General features: G+C 50.7%; 1 protein-coding gene across 1 annotated transcript in view; it reads right to left on the bottom strand.

Moving 5' to 3' along the window:
• Window positions 1–14,870, bottom strand: part of IGFN1 (immunoglobulin like and fibronectin type III domain containing 1) — a 34,982-nt gene that overhangs the window by 19,636 nt on the left and 476 nt on the right. Inside the window, exons 2-11 of the mRNA XM_077982240.1 lie at window positions 14,396–14,515; window positions 12,347–12,486; window positions 11,004–11,103; window positions 8,926–8,970; window positions 8,652–8,697; window positions 7,900–8,074; window positions 6,386–6,499; window positions 4,107–4,275; window positions 2,648–2,920; window positions 1,836–1,887 (exon numbers count right to left, since the gene is read on the bottom strand). Coding sequence (XP_077838366.1) covers window positions 1,836–1,887; window positions 2,648–2,920; window positions 4,107–4,275; window positions 6,386–6,499; window positions 7,900–8,074; window positions 8,652–8,697; window positions 8,926–8,970; window positions 11,004–11,103; window positions 12,347–12,486; window positions 14,396–14,515 — 1,234 coding nt within the window. The remainder of the gene's footprint in view (window positions 1–1,835; window positions 1,888–2,647; window positions 2,921–4,106; window positions 4,276–6,385; window positions 6,500–7,899; window positions 8,075–8,651; window positions 8,698–8,925; window positions 8,971–11,003; window positions 11,104–12,346; window positions 12,487–14,395; window positions 14,516–14,870) is intronic.

Below are 14,870 nucleotides of genomic sequence, written 5' to 3'. Positions count from 1 at the left end.
CAGGGCCAGATTCTTCATTTCCTGACCACACTCCCCCAGGCACCCCAGAGCCATTCCTGTATGCACCCCCTTCCTCAGACTCCATTCCTGCAGGTGCCCTAGGGGAAACTCTACAACCAGCACCATGGCCAGACCCCATTTCTCCTGGAACCCCTGAGCCATAGCTATAACCAGCCCCGCTTTTAGGGCCTATTCCCCTAGAATATCCTAAGCCACCCTCGTACCTAGATTCCATTCTCCCAGGACCTTCCAAGTCATCCTTATAGCCTCTGGGTCCTTTTACTCTGGAGCTCCCTGACCCATTCCAGAAATCTGGTTCAGACCCTATTGACCCAGGACCTCTTAATCCTTCCGTATCTCCTAGTATCCCCCCAGATCCCTGAGCACCCAGGCCTGGAGACCTACTTAGCCCACGGCTTCTGGCATCCACCCCCTGACCAGACTCTGTCAGTCCAGCCACCTGGGTACCACCCATACCCTCTTGCCCTCCACTGGGTCCCAGCACTCCAGACCCATAGTGGGCTCCAGTTTTTCTGAGGCTAGATGGTGTGTCATCCCAAGGACTTGTGCCCTTAGATTCTATTCTGCCAACACTCCCTGCTGCTCTGTGACCTGCTGTCCACTCCTGGGAAGACTGGAAGCTTCTGGGGTCATCCCCTATCTCACCTGAGGCCCAAGCTGTTTCCTGGTCATCCCTTCCCCTGAGCTTCTGTAGGCCACCTTTGCAGCCTCTGGGGTCTCCTGGGCCTCCAGGGCCAGTTTTATAGACACTTCCTCCAACTACAGATTCCCCCCTGCACAGACCATCTGCCTCCTGCAGTGAGTCTTCCGCTTTGATCTCAGGACTCCCATCACCCAGACGGAATTTTCTACCACCTGATATTGATGGTTCCTGGAAGTCCTTGTCTCCAAGTGTCTGTCCTAGAAACTCTCCTGACCCCCAGTAGCCCCAGGCTTCCCCATAGTCAGTATGTCTACCTCCCTGAGAATCCCAGGATTCAGGGCCCATACCTGCCTTGGAGCCAGAACCTCTTCCTCCAGTAAACTCCAGGGTGCCAGGACCTCCCGCCCCATTGCTGTCTCCAGCTTCTCCCAGGCCAGTCCCACTACCCCACACTACTACTCCTCTCCTTCTTTCCCTACTTGGAGCATCCCCTCTGTCCATCTCAGCCAAGCTGTCACCCTGTGAAATCTTTATCTGCTTTCCTCTTGGCCAGGACCCTACAGGATCAGACTGGTAGCCCTGCATGTCACTCTTTCCTCTCCCAGGTCTCAGTTGAGCATCCCACAGTTGCTCCGGGGCATGCCTATCCAGTTGTCTTCCACTATCCCCTCTGTGCTCCTTTCCTTCCCTGCTGCTCCCCAGTCCTCCAGCCTGGAGCGGACTGGACCCAGCCTCCCAGCCTCCTGCTGTCCTCCAGCATTCATCACCGTTGCTGTCTCTGCCACGATCTTGCTGTCGTTTTTCTGGGAGGCCCAACCCTGACTCTGAGCTCTCTCCCTGTAGATAGGGCCTCTCTGCAAGGCTTTCAGCCCAGCCTCCCTCTCTGCCAGATTGACTTTCCCTGGGAAGAGTGACTCCGCTTCCCTCTGCTTCTAGAAAGCCTTCGCCTTCCTGTCCAGGGCCCCAGGCTGAGACAGCTGCCCCCTTGTCTTCCATCAAGGAGTAGCCATGTCTGCCAAGGCCATCCCTGTCTGGGCTGGCTATGTGCTGGAACCCAGAAGCCATCCCTGCCCCCTCAAGGGAGCCCCCACTGGGGTCCTGCTCTCTGAATTTCTCTCCCTGGCTGTTGATGCTCCCAGACTCTTCTGCTCCTGAGGCCTGGGCTCCTTGCCTCTGTAGTTGGTGGTCAGCACTTGTGGACTGAAGGTCTTTATCCTTCCCAGCTTCGGTGAGTGTTTATTCATATGGAAGATCAGTGCCCACATGGAGAGACAAGAGAAAGTACCAAAACTCCTGTTAAATCTGGCCAAAGCACCTGCCTGAGCCCAACTGCTTGCCTGACCTACGCTTCCCCAGGAGAGAAGCAAGCTGACCACCTGGCAAGGCAGCCAGGGTGTTCCAGGGATGGATGGGTGAATCCCATCACCACCTCCCCCAGTCCCATACCCACAGGCCACCCTGCTACAGGCTTCTTGAGGATTTTGGAGAAAATGCATAAGCCAAAAGTCATTTGTTTATCAAACTGCCGCAGCAGGTGCATGGTTTTTAAAATATCAACTTGCTCTATCACCTGCCTAACTTATGTCCAATTTACACTTTCCTGGGAACATCTTGAACCCAAATTTCAATCCCCAGGGAGGTTTGAGAGTGCGCTCTGGTCTGATGCAGGGCCTTCTCACCCAGACTGAACCTGGGCCACTGTCCCAAGGCTGCCTAGGACCCTAGAGCCATCTGTGCCCCAGAGTAATTCCAAGAGACCCAGTGGAGCAGACACAGCTGAGAAGGGTTGGGTTGGCCATGAAGGTCTGCACAGCAATGGGTGGAGAATAATCTAAGGAGCGTTCCTTATTCTCTCTGAGCAAGGGAATTGTTCCAGAGCAAATGGCTGACCAGAGGAAATCCCACTGCCTTGCCTTCCTCATGCCTCTGCAGCCCCGAGGTCTTCCCTGGAGGCAGAGAAAGACAGAGATGTGAAGCACTCACCTTCAACCACCAGCCAGGCGCTGGAAGTGTAGAGCCCAGTGCCCAGTGAGTAGGGGCCCATGTCTGAGAAACGGGCGCCCCTCACCACCAGCCGGTGGGTCAGCCCGTCGGGGGACACAAACACTTCATATTTGTCACTGGGGTGGAGTAGCCGGTGCCGGAAATGCCAGGCTGCACTAGGGCAGGGGCTGGAGAAGGTACATTCGAAGACTGCGTCACCGTGCTCCTCACAGTGGGTCTCCGCCAGTGGGACCACCACTCTTGGGGGTATGGCTGCCAGGGAAGCAAGAATGGGGATATCAGCTTGATGGTATGACACAGTGTGACCTGAGGCGGCAAGGCTGGCCGTTCAGAAATCCTGGCTTAGACCAGCTCAGCCACAAACTCCCTGTGTTACCTGGGATAGGTCTCCTCTGGACCTCAAGTATCAATTCCCCCTACATAAAATGAGGGGTTAGAATTATGAGCAATGAGGCTTATTTTCAGCTCTAGGATTCCATACTTCTAAACACAAAAGTTCTATTTGGGGACAAGGTGGATGCATGAAGAAAACCACTATGCTAAGAGCCAGTACTTTATCTTATTCATCCTTTATCTTATTCATCCAAGTAATAATTGCTTACCCCCAGGTAAGTATTATTAATTTCTTCTTACAGGTGAGAAAACTGAGGCTTAAAAAGTTAAATAACTTGCTCCAGTCTTATGCAGTTAAGAGAAACCAAGATTCACACCAGGGTCTGGCTGACTCCCAAACCCGCACTCCTTTTCCCAAACTGCACTGTTTTCAGGCTTCTCAAAGTCCCATCTGGGCACCTCCCCACTGCTGGGACACATAACCTCCTTTTCTCTCCCCCAACCTTGATTTAGCCATGTTCTTAGGACATGCTCCCTTCCCCAGGCCTCTCCTTGTCCTTTCAAGAACCCCCTTGAGCTGGCAGGTTGCTCTGAGAGTGATGTGGACACAGGTACTCATGGGGATGGCACAGAGTTTGATGAAGGAGGAGTGGCAGTTCCTAGATAGGGAAGGAATACAGGAAGCAGAAAAGGAAAGGTCTGTATGGAGCGCGAGGATGCCTAACCCAGAGATTCTTGCTAGGGCTTTGTGGGAGATAAGGACATGCAACAGAAAGGAGTTCTAGAGGCTATGCAATTAGTCTGGATCTGATCTGAAAATAATTGGTGGCTGCAGAAGGTCTGAGCAGAGGCATGACACATATGTTCTGTGTCTGTGACGGTAATTCAGTAGAACCCAGCTCAGCACCAGGAGAGATAACTTGCACCAAGGCTTTGGAAAACAGAAAGCATCAAAATTTGGCCATCTAGGTATGTGTCCGTCTCCCAGTTGTCTTTGCAGCTGGGGCCACATCACATTTACCCCCCGACACACACATTGCACCAACATGGACTCCACTTCTCACAGATCTCCCCGACTCCAACTTCGGCAGTGTAGACCACTCACCACTGGCCTCCAGTTCTGTGGAGAAGACCACAGCATCCTCCACCTTGACCTGGTAAATGCCAGAGTCCTCAGGCCTCAAGTCTTGGATCTGGAACTCATAATGCTTTCCCAGCCGGCGCAGGCAGTGCTTGGTCTGGTTGTTGAAGCCATAGGGGATCATCTCACCATCCTAAGGCCAGAAAAGGAAGAGGAGGTGGGCCTCAGCGGCTCCTCAGTGCTTCCTGCCCCAGTCCCATTCTGGCTATAACCAGCAGTTTTCTCCCACAGGCCCAATCACCAGACAACAGATTCCTGGAACCATAGAGGAGCTGGGATGGGGTGGACAGCAGGGCCTGGAGGACATGGGAACAGGGATTGTGAGCTGGATGGGAATCCATGCTCTAGGAATGCCCATGGAGTGAAAAGTCTGCAAGTGTTATACAAAGGGGCACCTAAAGTTGCTGACATTCCAGCTCAGGCTATGAGTAGAGTTACTCCCCAGCAGCCCTGCGAGGATAGCAGGGGAGGCTGGACATGACACCAATGGCCCACGGGCCCTAGCTCAACTTATTCACCAACAGGAACTTGCAGAGAATACCATCAGATATCCATAAGGCTCTACAAACCCAGTAATCTATATGCATACCTACTTTAAGCCCTAGATAGGTTTGCTACTTGCTGAATATTAACAACAGCTAATACTTATTAGGGGCCCACTGTGTGCCAGGCACTGTTTTAGGTACTTAGGACACATCAATGCCTAAAAAAAGATTCCTGCTCTCACTAGCTAAAATCCTATGGGGGAAAAATATAAATAATAAATGTCATAAATAAGTAAATAATTTATGTTAGAAAGAAATAGAACTGGCCGGGCGTGATGGCTCATGCATGTAATCCCAGCACTTTGGGAGGCTGAGGCAGGTGAATCACTTGAGGTCAGGAGTTCAAGACCAGCCTGGAAAACATGGTGAAGCCCCATCTGTACTGAAAATATGAAAAATTAGCTGGGTGTGGTGGCAAACACCTGTAATCCCAGCTACTCGGGAGTCCGAGGCAGGAGAATTGATTGAACCTGGGAGGGAGAGGTTTCAGTGAGCTGAGATTGCACCACTGCACTCCAGCCTGGGCAACAGAGTAAGACCCTGTAGAAGGAAAGAAAGAGAGAGAAAGAGAGGGAAGAAAGAAAGAAAGAAAGAAAGAAAGAAAGAAAGAAAGAAAGAAAGAAAGAAAGAAAGAAAGAAAGAAAGAAAGAAAGGAAGGAAGGAAGGAAGGAAGGAAGGAAGGAAGGAAGGAAGGAAGGAAGGAAGGAAGGAAGGGGAAAGAAAGAAAGGAAGGGAAAGAAAGAAAAAGAAAGAAAGAAAAGGAAAAAAAGGAAGCAAGGAAGGAAAGAAGGAAGAGAGAGAGAGAAAAGGAAAAAAGGAAAGAAGGAAGAGAAAGAGAGAAATAAAGAGAAGAGAGAACCAGGGAACAAAAAGGTAGATATGGGTCCAGGGCTCCTGAGTGCTAGGACGGGGCTGGAGGGACATAGTGGAATCACACAGAGTGGCCAAGGGAAGGCTCTCTGCCATAAAGGAATGAGCCCTGTTGATATCAGGGATGAGCATGCCAAGCAGAGGGAACAGCTGGGGCAAAGGAACAGGGATGAGGCCAGTGGGGCAGGAACAGAGGGACAAGGGGAAGAGAAGCAGGAATGAGCAGAGAGGTGAGGGGAGGGGCAAGTCACGCATGATGTCATTTAGCGCTGCAGTACACCGTGAGGCGGGTCCTATATTATCCCCAGTTCACAAATGAGGAAACTGAGGCACGGGGAAGATAAGTATCTTGTCTGAGGTCACACAGCTTATAAGTGATGAAGCTGGATGAGTCTGGCTACAGAACTAGCCAAATTTTACCAGCTCCTCCCCACCTGCCGCTGCCCCCATCTGGTTGGCAGGTAACTACTCCTAGAGCCCAGGTAGGAATGTATGAAGTCTCTGGAAAGAAAGCTCAGATGGAAAGGGGTGCACTTTCTCAGAACCCTCTTTTCACCCCCATGCTCTGGTGTTAGACACAATTTACAGAGAGTCACAGGCCCAGCTGGAGAGACTGGTTGCTCAGTGTGAGATAAGAAGTCCTTGTGGATGGATGGTCTACACCAGGGTTTGGCCCAACTCCAACCAGGAACTCCATGGGATGAGGGGCTCACCATTTGTGTGCTCTGGTTGTTCCCATGGAGGAATTCAGGGTACCCACAGTTCTCTCCCCACTAGACCTGCAGCATCCCTGCCAGATCCCCCCACTCATAGCCCCTCCAGCCTCACCTTATACAGGTAAATCTTGCTCTGAGAATCCTTGAGATCCAGCTCCAGGTCAAACTTTGCAATCCCATCCTTGGTGACCCTGATGTGTCTTAAGCTGGAGATGGCGTTGATGTACTACAAAGCAGACAAACCCACCAGGAGAGTTCATGAAGTTCTCTCTTCGGGGCACTCCAAACCCTCATAGGTCCTGGTACCATCCCAGGCCCACAGCGTCCCCGATGAGCATGCATTGGCCCCTTTTACAAGTGGGGAAAAGTAAGCCCCTCAAGGAAGGAAATTCTCCGAGATGAGAGATCAGATCAAGAAGACAACCAAGAAAAGACCCCAGGTGCCCAGGTGCTAGAACACAGTAGGGCATTTCAATTCATCTGTACTTCTAACAAACATTAGTTGAACACCTACTGTGTGCAAAGCTCTGTGCTGGGTCCTGTGTCAAAGCCAATGAGAAAGCTTTGAGGAGAGAAGGCTGAGACCCTAGGTGTAAGGAAACTTATCCTTCAAGGGGATAAGATACTATTTTCAGGGTAATGAAAACGAGTTGTTTTCTATTTTCAGAAGAAAAATTAGACTTATGTTATAGTTAAGTTAGACACAGGGAAGAAATTCCTGTACAGCTGATAAGATTCTGGGATCAGAGTGCTAATGGGAACTGTAAAATTCCCTTCCATGAAAGCCTTTAGAAATAAACCAGGTAGCTGGGCGCGGTGGCTCACGCCCATAATCCCAGCACTTTGGGAGGCCGAGGCGGGCAGATCACGAGTTCAGGAGATTGAGACCATCCTGGCTAACACAGTGAAACCCCATCTCTACTAAAAATACAAAAAGTTAGCCGGGCGTGGTGGCAGGCGTCTGTAGTCCCAGCTACTCAGAAGGCTGAGGCAGGAGAATGGCGTGAACCCAGGAGGCGGAGCTTGCAGTGAGCCAAGATTGTGCTACTGCACTCCAGCCTGGGCAACAGAGTGAGACTCCATCTCAAAAAAAAAAAAAAAAAAAAAAAGGAGAAATAAACCAACGAGGTACCGCCCCCGCCCCAATCTGGTGACAATGATAATGAAAGCAAAAATCAAGCCCTTACCATGTATCAGGCACTAAGCTAAGTACTTTAAGTACATTCTCTCATTATCCTCCCAATAACCCTGCGAGGTAGGCATGACTATAATTCCCATTTTACAGATGAAGAATCCAAGATACAGAGGCCCTAACTCTTCCAAAGCTCCAGAGTTTAGTAAGTATCAGAACCAGGTTGCAAAGGCAAGACACCAACCTGGGATCCCAAGGCCTTAGCCAGATACCCCATTGGGGACTAGATGGAGACAGGCCCCTCGATCATACTTGGTTTCCTAAGTTCTGCCTCCAAGCCCACCTCCAGGTGTGAGGCACCTATGGTCCAGATGTGTGGGGTGGGCATGGAGTGAGGGGTGGGCATGGAGTGAGGGGTGGGCATGGGGTGAGGCACCTATGGTTCAGGTGTGTGGGGTGGGCATGGAGTGAGGGGTGGCCATGGAGTGAGGCACCTGTGCCATCTTGTCCTCCTGCTCCTTCTTCATCTCCTGTAGCTTGCGCAGCATGCCACGGTAGTCGACGATGCCGTACTTCATGCAGATCTGCTCGTAGTCCTTCCTGTCTGCCGTCATCAGCAGCTGCCATACCTGCTCAAGGTCTATCTTTTTCTCAGGGGCTGGTGGGGCCCTGGGGAGCAAGGCCAGCCGGTCAGAGGCCGGAGGAACCCCTGCTCCTTTGTTGGCCACCTGGCTCTGGTGCCCCAAGTAGTTCTAGGAAGCTGCTCTATCTGCACTCAAGGAAATACAGAGCCTGGAATCTCTGGGACTGACCACTTTTGGGGCCAGAAGGATTCAGAGATGGGTGGGGCGAGCCTCAGCCTCACCCCACAACTTTCAGGAGAAATGCTTCTAACAACCTGTATTGTAGATTTCTAAGTAAGATGTCTGGGGAAAGTGGGTGTTGCATTGTTCTGTTGCTTTAAAAAAAAAAAAGTTACATCATTGTTCCAGTGGACCACTACATTTTGCAAAGGAGGAAATCAGAGGAGAGATGATTAACTCAAGGATATAGAGCTTTGAAATGGCAGAGCTAGATCCAGAATTCCCAGTTCAGTCCCCTTCCCATCCTCCCATCTGCTACAGGCAGTCTAGCTCCCTGCTGTGTTGGGTGAAGGTGCGGCCCAAGCCCAGCTTACTTATGGAAATAGTAGGGAGTGAATACTACGGGAGGCTCCAAAATCCCTCATGGACAGGCCCAAACCCACCTCTTTTTCAGCAACTTCCGGAAGTCCATCAGCTCCTTCCTGAGGTCTGGAAAAGGAGCAGGAATGAGGCCTCAGTCCCAGGTGGGATGCCTGAGGGTTGATGCAGGGCTTTTCTGTGTGCCCATGCTGACAACCAAGCCTTTGGAAGGGGCTCTCCTGAAGACTGGTGGTGACCCACAAGGTATGCATGGTGGCTCAACCAGGCAGGGAACACCTGGAAAGGAGTAGTCTATCTCCCACAGGCCCCAAGGAGATTTCTGACAAATCTGCCTACCTTCCTGTGGTTCCTTGTGTCTCTTCCGATTCTTCCGAAAGCCAACTGGATCATCCAGGGAGGAGAGGAAGGAGTCGATGTGGACAAGCAGGGAGAGAAGTAAGACACGTTGACGGTCTTCCTGAGAAACTGATGGAGTCCTAGAGCCCTGCTCTCCCCACTGTCCTCTAAGGCGTGGATGATCCCAGCAAGAGGGATGGAGCAGGATGGAGGGTCTGTCCATCATAAACTTTTTTACCCCAGAGCCTTACCCATGACCAAGGGGACCAACCTAAGCATCATCTCATGCAGGGGACGCCCAGTCATGTGTCCACAGGGGCCAGGGAGGCGGCAGAAATGCGTGAAGCAGACATTGGCAACCACAACAAACTCAAGAGTATCTAAAGGGGCAGCTGCTCTTTCACTCCACCTGGGAGCTGCCATATCAGGGTATAAGCCCAATATTACCAAATAGGTCAGACACTGCTGTTTGGCTAATCCTGCAGCCATTTGTAATCCTCATCATCTGCTTCCACTAGAGAGGCTGAAAAAGCTAAACATTCGCCTTCCCAGCTTCCCTTGCAACTAGCAGTGCTCATGTGACACCGTCCTGACCAATGAGCTCCAGGAATTTCTGAGAAAGCCTTTGCTTCCTCTATAAAAAAGGTGGATGGGCTGGTCATGGTGTTTCATGCCTATAATCCCAGCACTTTGGGAGGCCAAAGTGGGAGGATAGCTTGAGCCCAAGAGTTCCAGACCAGCCTGGGCAACATAGGGAGACCCCACCTCTGCAGAAAAAAAAAAAATCAAAAAATTAGCCAGGTGTGATGACGCATGCATGTAGTCCCAGTTACTTGGGAGGCTGAGGTGGGAGGATCACTTGGTCCTGGGAGGTCAAGTCTGCAGTGAGCCATAATCATACCACTGCACTCCAGCCTGGGCAACAGGTCTCAAAAAATAAAAAATAAAAGGCCAGGCACAGTGGCTCATGCCTATAATCCCAGCACTTTGGCAGGCTGAGGCGGGCGGGTCACCTGAGGTCAGAAGTTTGAGAACAGCCTAGCCAATATGGTGAAACCCTGTTTCAATTAAAAATACAAAAATTAGCCAGGCGTGGTGGCGCACACCTGTAATCCCAGCTACTCAGGGGGCTGAGGCTGGAGAGTGGCTTGAACCTGGGAGGCAGAGGTTGCAGTGAGCCAAGATTGTGCCACTGCACTCCAGCCTGTGAGATGGAGCGAGACTCCATCTCAAAAATATAAAAATAAAAATAAGAGAGGCAGATGGACCTGGGCCACCTCTTCCACCTTCCTACCTTGAACATGGATTAGGTTTGGATCTGCCATGGCCCTCTTATGGCCATGAGGTGATAAGCCAATCTGCTAAGGATGGCAGAGCAGTGGGACCAAAGGAATCAGCTGTCTGATGGCAGCCGTGAGCTGTGGTATGAGCCCTGGACACCACTTGCAAAACTTCTTATATGAAGGAATGAAATATCTTTATTTCTTAGGCTACTCTTAGTAGGATTTTCTGTTACTTGTAGGCAGATCAATTGTAAGCATAATCAATGGCGAGACTAGACCTGCTTCCTCAAGAGATATTTTAATTACTACCTTTTAATTACTATAGGTTGACAATTTTTAAAATTTCAAATACCACGCACACCCAAATACACGTCTGAGGGAGAATTTGGCCTTTGCATGACCTGTTTGTTAACTCTGGCATAGGCCTGTCCAAAATATACAAATATCCTTTGCACGGTGGAGAAACTGAGACCCAGAGAGGAAAATAAAGCCCATTCAATGAGTTAGCAGAAGCTCTAGGACTAGAAGCCAGCTTTCAGGTCCTGCTCATTTACTGGGCCAAGAGAATATCCTTCAGAGCATCTGCCAAGGTGTGCCTTTTTAAACACATGCAGACTTCAGTGTGCATGTGGATGAAGCCGGGGGCCCAGCACAAGGTGGGGCTGCAGCAGCGGCGGCAGCCTCAGTGGGCCTCCCTCCCCTCTGCTCCCCTCCCTCACTAGCCACGGGGCCTCTGATTCCTCTGTGGGCTCTCTGCCCTGTGCACTGATGAGACAAGCTCAGGGAAAAGCCCACCTTCAATGACGGTGAGTCTCGCTGAGCACGTGGCCTCTCCGTACATGTTTACTGCTGTGCAGCGGTACAGATCCGTGTCCTCACCTGTCAGCTTGTTGATCTGCAGAAAGGCCAAGGGCAGAGGAGCAGGGCTACCATGTCCCCTTCCTCCATTTACTAGACACGGCTATGTGTTGGGGGTATAAAGTGATTAAGACATAGTCCTAGTCCTTATGGAGCTCATAGTCTTTATCAGGAAAGACAGATCTCAAAACAAAAACCTGGTTCGGGACAGAGGGTGGATGTACCCATTCTTTGCCATCAGAGACAATGTAGCATAGTAGAAAGAGCGTGATTTTGGGGTCAGATGGATCTGGGCCTGAAAACAGTCTCTGTCCTGTATTACTGGCTGTGGGACCTTGAGCAAGTTATCTAACTTCTCTCAACTTCAGTTTCTTCATTTATAAGATGGGAATATAATTCCTCAAAAAAGTGGTGAATGATTAGAATTAAATATATAATCTATGTCAAATGTTTAGCCCCTGTGACATAGTAGGGCCTGGCACATAGTAGGTATCCCATGGTTAGTATTTATAGTATTGCTCAGATTAGCCAAGATTGATTGAGTACTCACTATAGGCCAGGCACTAGCTAGACACTTTACATAAAACTTTCATCCTCATAGCAGCTCCTGGCCAGGCACAGTGGCTCATTCTGTAATCCCAGCACTTTGGGAGGCCGAGGCAGACAGATCACCGTTGGTCAGGAGTTCAAGGCTAGCCTGGCCAACATGGTGAAACCCCTTCTCTACTAAAAATACAAAAATCAGCTGGGCGTGAAGGCGCATGCCTGTGATCCCAGCTACTTGGGAGGCCGAAGCAGGAGAATCGCTTGAACCCGGGAGGCGGAGGTTGCAGTGAGCTGAGATCATGCCATTGCACTCCAGCCTGGGCAACAGAGCGAGATCTGTCTCAACAACAACAACAACTCATAACAACTCCTTAAAGCAGGTCCTGTTATTACCCCGTTTTTACAAATGAGGAGACAGAGATAGAAAGAGTAAAGTGACTTTCCAAAGCCAAGGTGGTGGGCCTGGGATTGTAACCCCAGCAGTCTGACTTCAGAGCTTGAGCTCTTAAGCTCCAATCTACACCACCTTCCCGGTTATCAGCAGAGGTATCTGAGAGCCTGCCAGATCCATTCTTGGCTCAGTCAACTTTGAGTCACGAGATGGAGTTGAATGGATTCAACTTCAACAAGGAGTATGTCTTACTCCTCTAGGGCCTGAAGGCTGCCAAAAAGATCTTCAAGGGGATGGGAAAAGATGAATAGACCCTGGTCAGGGGAAGAGCTATGGTTATTACCTGCAGCACGTGCTCCTTGCTGCCAGGGCTGGAGGAGATCTTGTACTTGCTGGAGTCACTGAGGTCACCTTTGGAGTTCTGCCAATGCACCTCGGGCCTGGGCTCCCCACAGACCACAGCCCGAAAGATAGCATTTTTCCCTGCAGCAGGAAGAGACGAGCAAGAAGACTGACAACTTGGGAGAAGGTGACTGTATACTTTATTTAAATTCTAATTTACATCATCTTCCTCATCTAGGTATTTCAACAGCCCCTTCCAAAAAGGGTGCCAGGCCTGGGTCCCCTTGACTCAGGACTTGGAACAGGCAGGTGGAAAGCAGCAGATTCCAGGCACCCAGAGGGCAGTCCTTCCTCTTTCTGTATTGCGGAAGCTTGGGCTGCTTGAGGGAAAGAGATAGGTGGACTGGCCCTGGTGAAAGGGGAGGCCAGCAGGGCTTTAGGGGAGAGGGGCTTTTCTTGAGAGTGGGTGAGCAAGGAGTCTGAAGGCTCTGCCAAGACTGGGAAGGGAATGAGATTTTGTGAGTTCCGGCCGGGCACAGGGGCTTACGCCTGTAATCCCAGCACTTTGGGAGGCCAAGGTGGGCAGATCGCCTGAAGTCAGGAGTTCGAGAGCAGTCTGGCCAACATGGTGAAACCCCATCTCTACTAAAAACACAAAAATTAGCCAGGCGTGGTGGTGCGTGCCTGTAATCCCATCTACTTGGGAGGCTGAGGCAGGAAAATTGCTTGAACCCTGGAAGCAGAGGTTGTAGTGAGCAGAGATCACACCACTGCACTCCAACCTAGGTGACAGAGTGAGACACCATCTCAAAAAAAAGAGAGATTTTTGTGGGTTGCCTTCCCATTCCTACTCTCTAGAGGGAAGAGGAATCACAACCACGGGAAAGAATGGCTATTTGGTGCACAAAGGAGCTGGTGCTGAGACATAGGTTCCAACCTCAGAAAAGACCCCAAGCTCCATGCCTGGCATGGAGACCTGGGAACTGCCTGCCCTCAAAGAATCCCTCAGCCTCCCACCAGGAACATCTTAGTAGAGAGCAATATAGACTAAAGGCCCAAGGGCCCGTCCCAATTTCTCATTACCTTGTTCCAGATTTAGAAAAATAAGATACCATTCTTTGGCCAGGTGCGGTGGCTCACGCCTGTAATCCCAGCACTTTGGGAGGCCAAGGCAGGTGGATCAGCTGAGGTCGGGAGTGCGCAACCAGCCTGACCAACATGGAGAAACCCTGTCTCTACTAAAAATACCAAAAAATTAGCCAGACATGGTGGCCCATGCCTATAATCCCAGCTACTTGGGAGGCCAAGGCAGGAGAATCTCTTAAACCCAGGAGGCGGAGGTTGCAGTGAGCTGAGATCGAGCTATTGCACTCCAGCCTGGGCAACAAGAGCAAAACTCCGTCTCAAATAATAATAATAAAATAATAATAATAATAATAGAAAAAAGAAAAATAAAATGCCATTCTTTTTCTTATTACGAGGATGCTATTAACTAAAATTTATTGCAGGGATGTGTGTTGGGGAAAGAACACCAATTTCCACTTTTTCCCCAATAAGCCTTTGTTCCCACCACTTTTCTGGGCACTTTCTTATGTGGCCTTCTAGAAGGGCCTTCTTGAGCCCAGCCTGTGAGCCACTGCGGGTGTTGCTGCCTGGAAGCGAGGATTGGGAGGAATCACATTAACTGTATTAACAGTGCCTATCTGCAGCGGTGGCTTTGAGGAGAGGAGAGAGGGACCAGAAAACACCACAACCTTTCCCTGCTCCCCAATTTAGCATTTTTCCATCCTTGCCCCCCAGATATTTCTCACACTGGAATAGCATGTTGTCTCTTCATTCTCTTTATCCACTCTTTTCCCCAGGTCCCTTGTCACTTCTAGGGTTCCAGGTAAGCACGTACCCCCTTAAGGATAGGAGGGAGCCAGGCTATGGTCTGGTGATGGATGTAGGGCCTGGGTGTCCAGGAAGGTGTGTGCCCTAGCCCTCTCCCCTGGGAGGTAGGACAGCAGGAATCTTGCTTCCCCTCCACAGCTCCCCTCTGGGCTCTCACCCTCTGGCAGAGCCAAGGTGACGGGCTTCTGCTCAAAGTCCGGCGTGCTGCAGCCTTCAGGGATCTCCTCCACCAGCTGCCAGATGCTCACCCCAGGGATATGGGACTTCCGGAACTTTCCTGAAGAATGCAGGAGAGAGGGAGGTGGGCCTTCCGCCTTCTCCCTATTGGGTGACCCTTCAACAGAATGGGCATCCATCCACTCGCCCAAGGAGCAAGAAGCCCCTTCTCGCTCCTACTGTTGGGGCAGGATTTTTGTCCTACCTCCCGCCTGTGCACAGTGCTTTTTAATTCTCTAATGAGAATCTGGTGGCACCCCTCAGGTAATGTGAATGGAGCCTCTAGGAAGTGGGTGGGGCACCCTGGGAAGACCCTGAGTGTGTCACTGGAGAAAAGCTTGGAAGAGAGAGTGGGAAAGGGCTCCTTTTCAGGAAGCGGGAGCTCATGTGGGGGCTCTGCACCCCTTATTCAGGAA

Source organism: Macaca mulatta, chromosome 1, assembly GCF_049350105.2.
Source record: "Macaca mulatta isolate MMU2019108-1 chromosome 1, T2T-MMU8v2.0, whole genome shotgun sequence".
Lineage (NCBI taxonomy): Eukaryota > Metazoa > Chordata > Mammalia > Primates > Cercopithecidae > Macaca > Macaca mulatta.
Note: the sequence above shows the minus strand (reverse complement) of the source record. Positions and strands in the feature narration are given on the sequence as shown.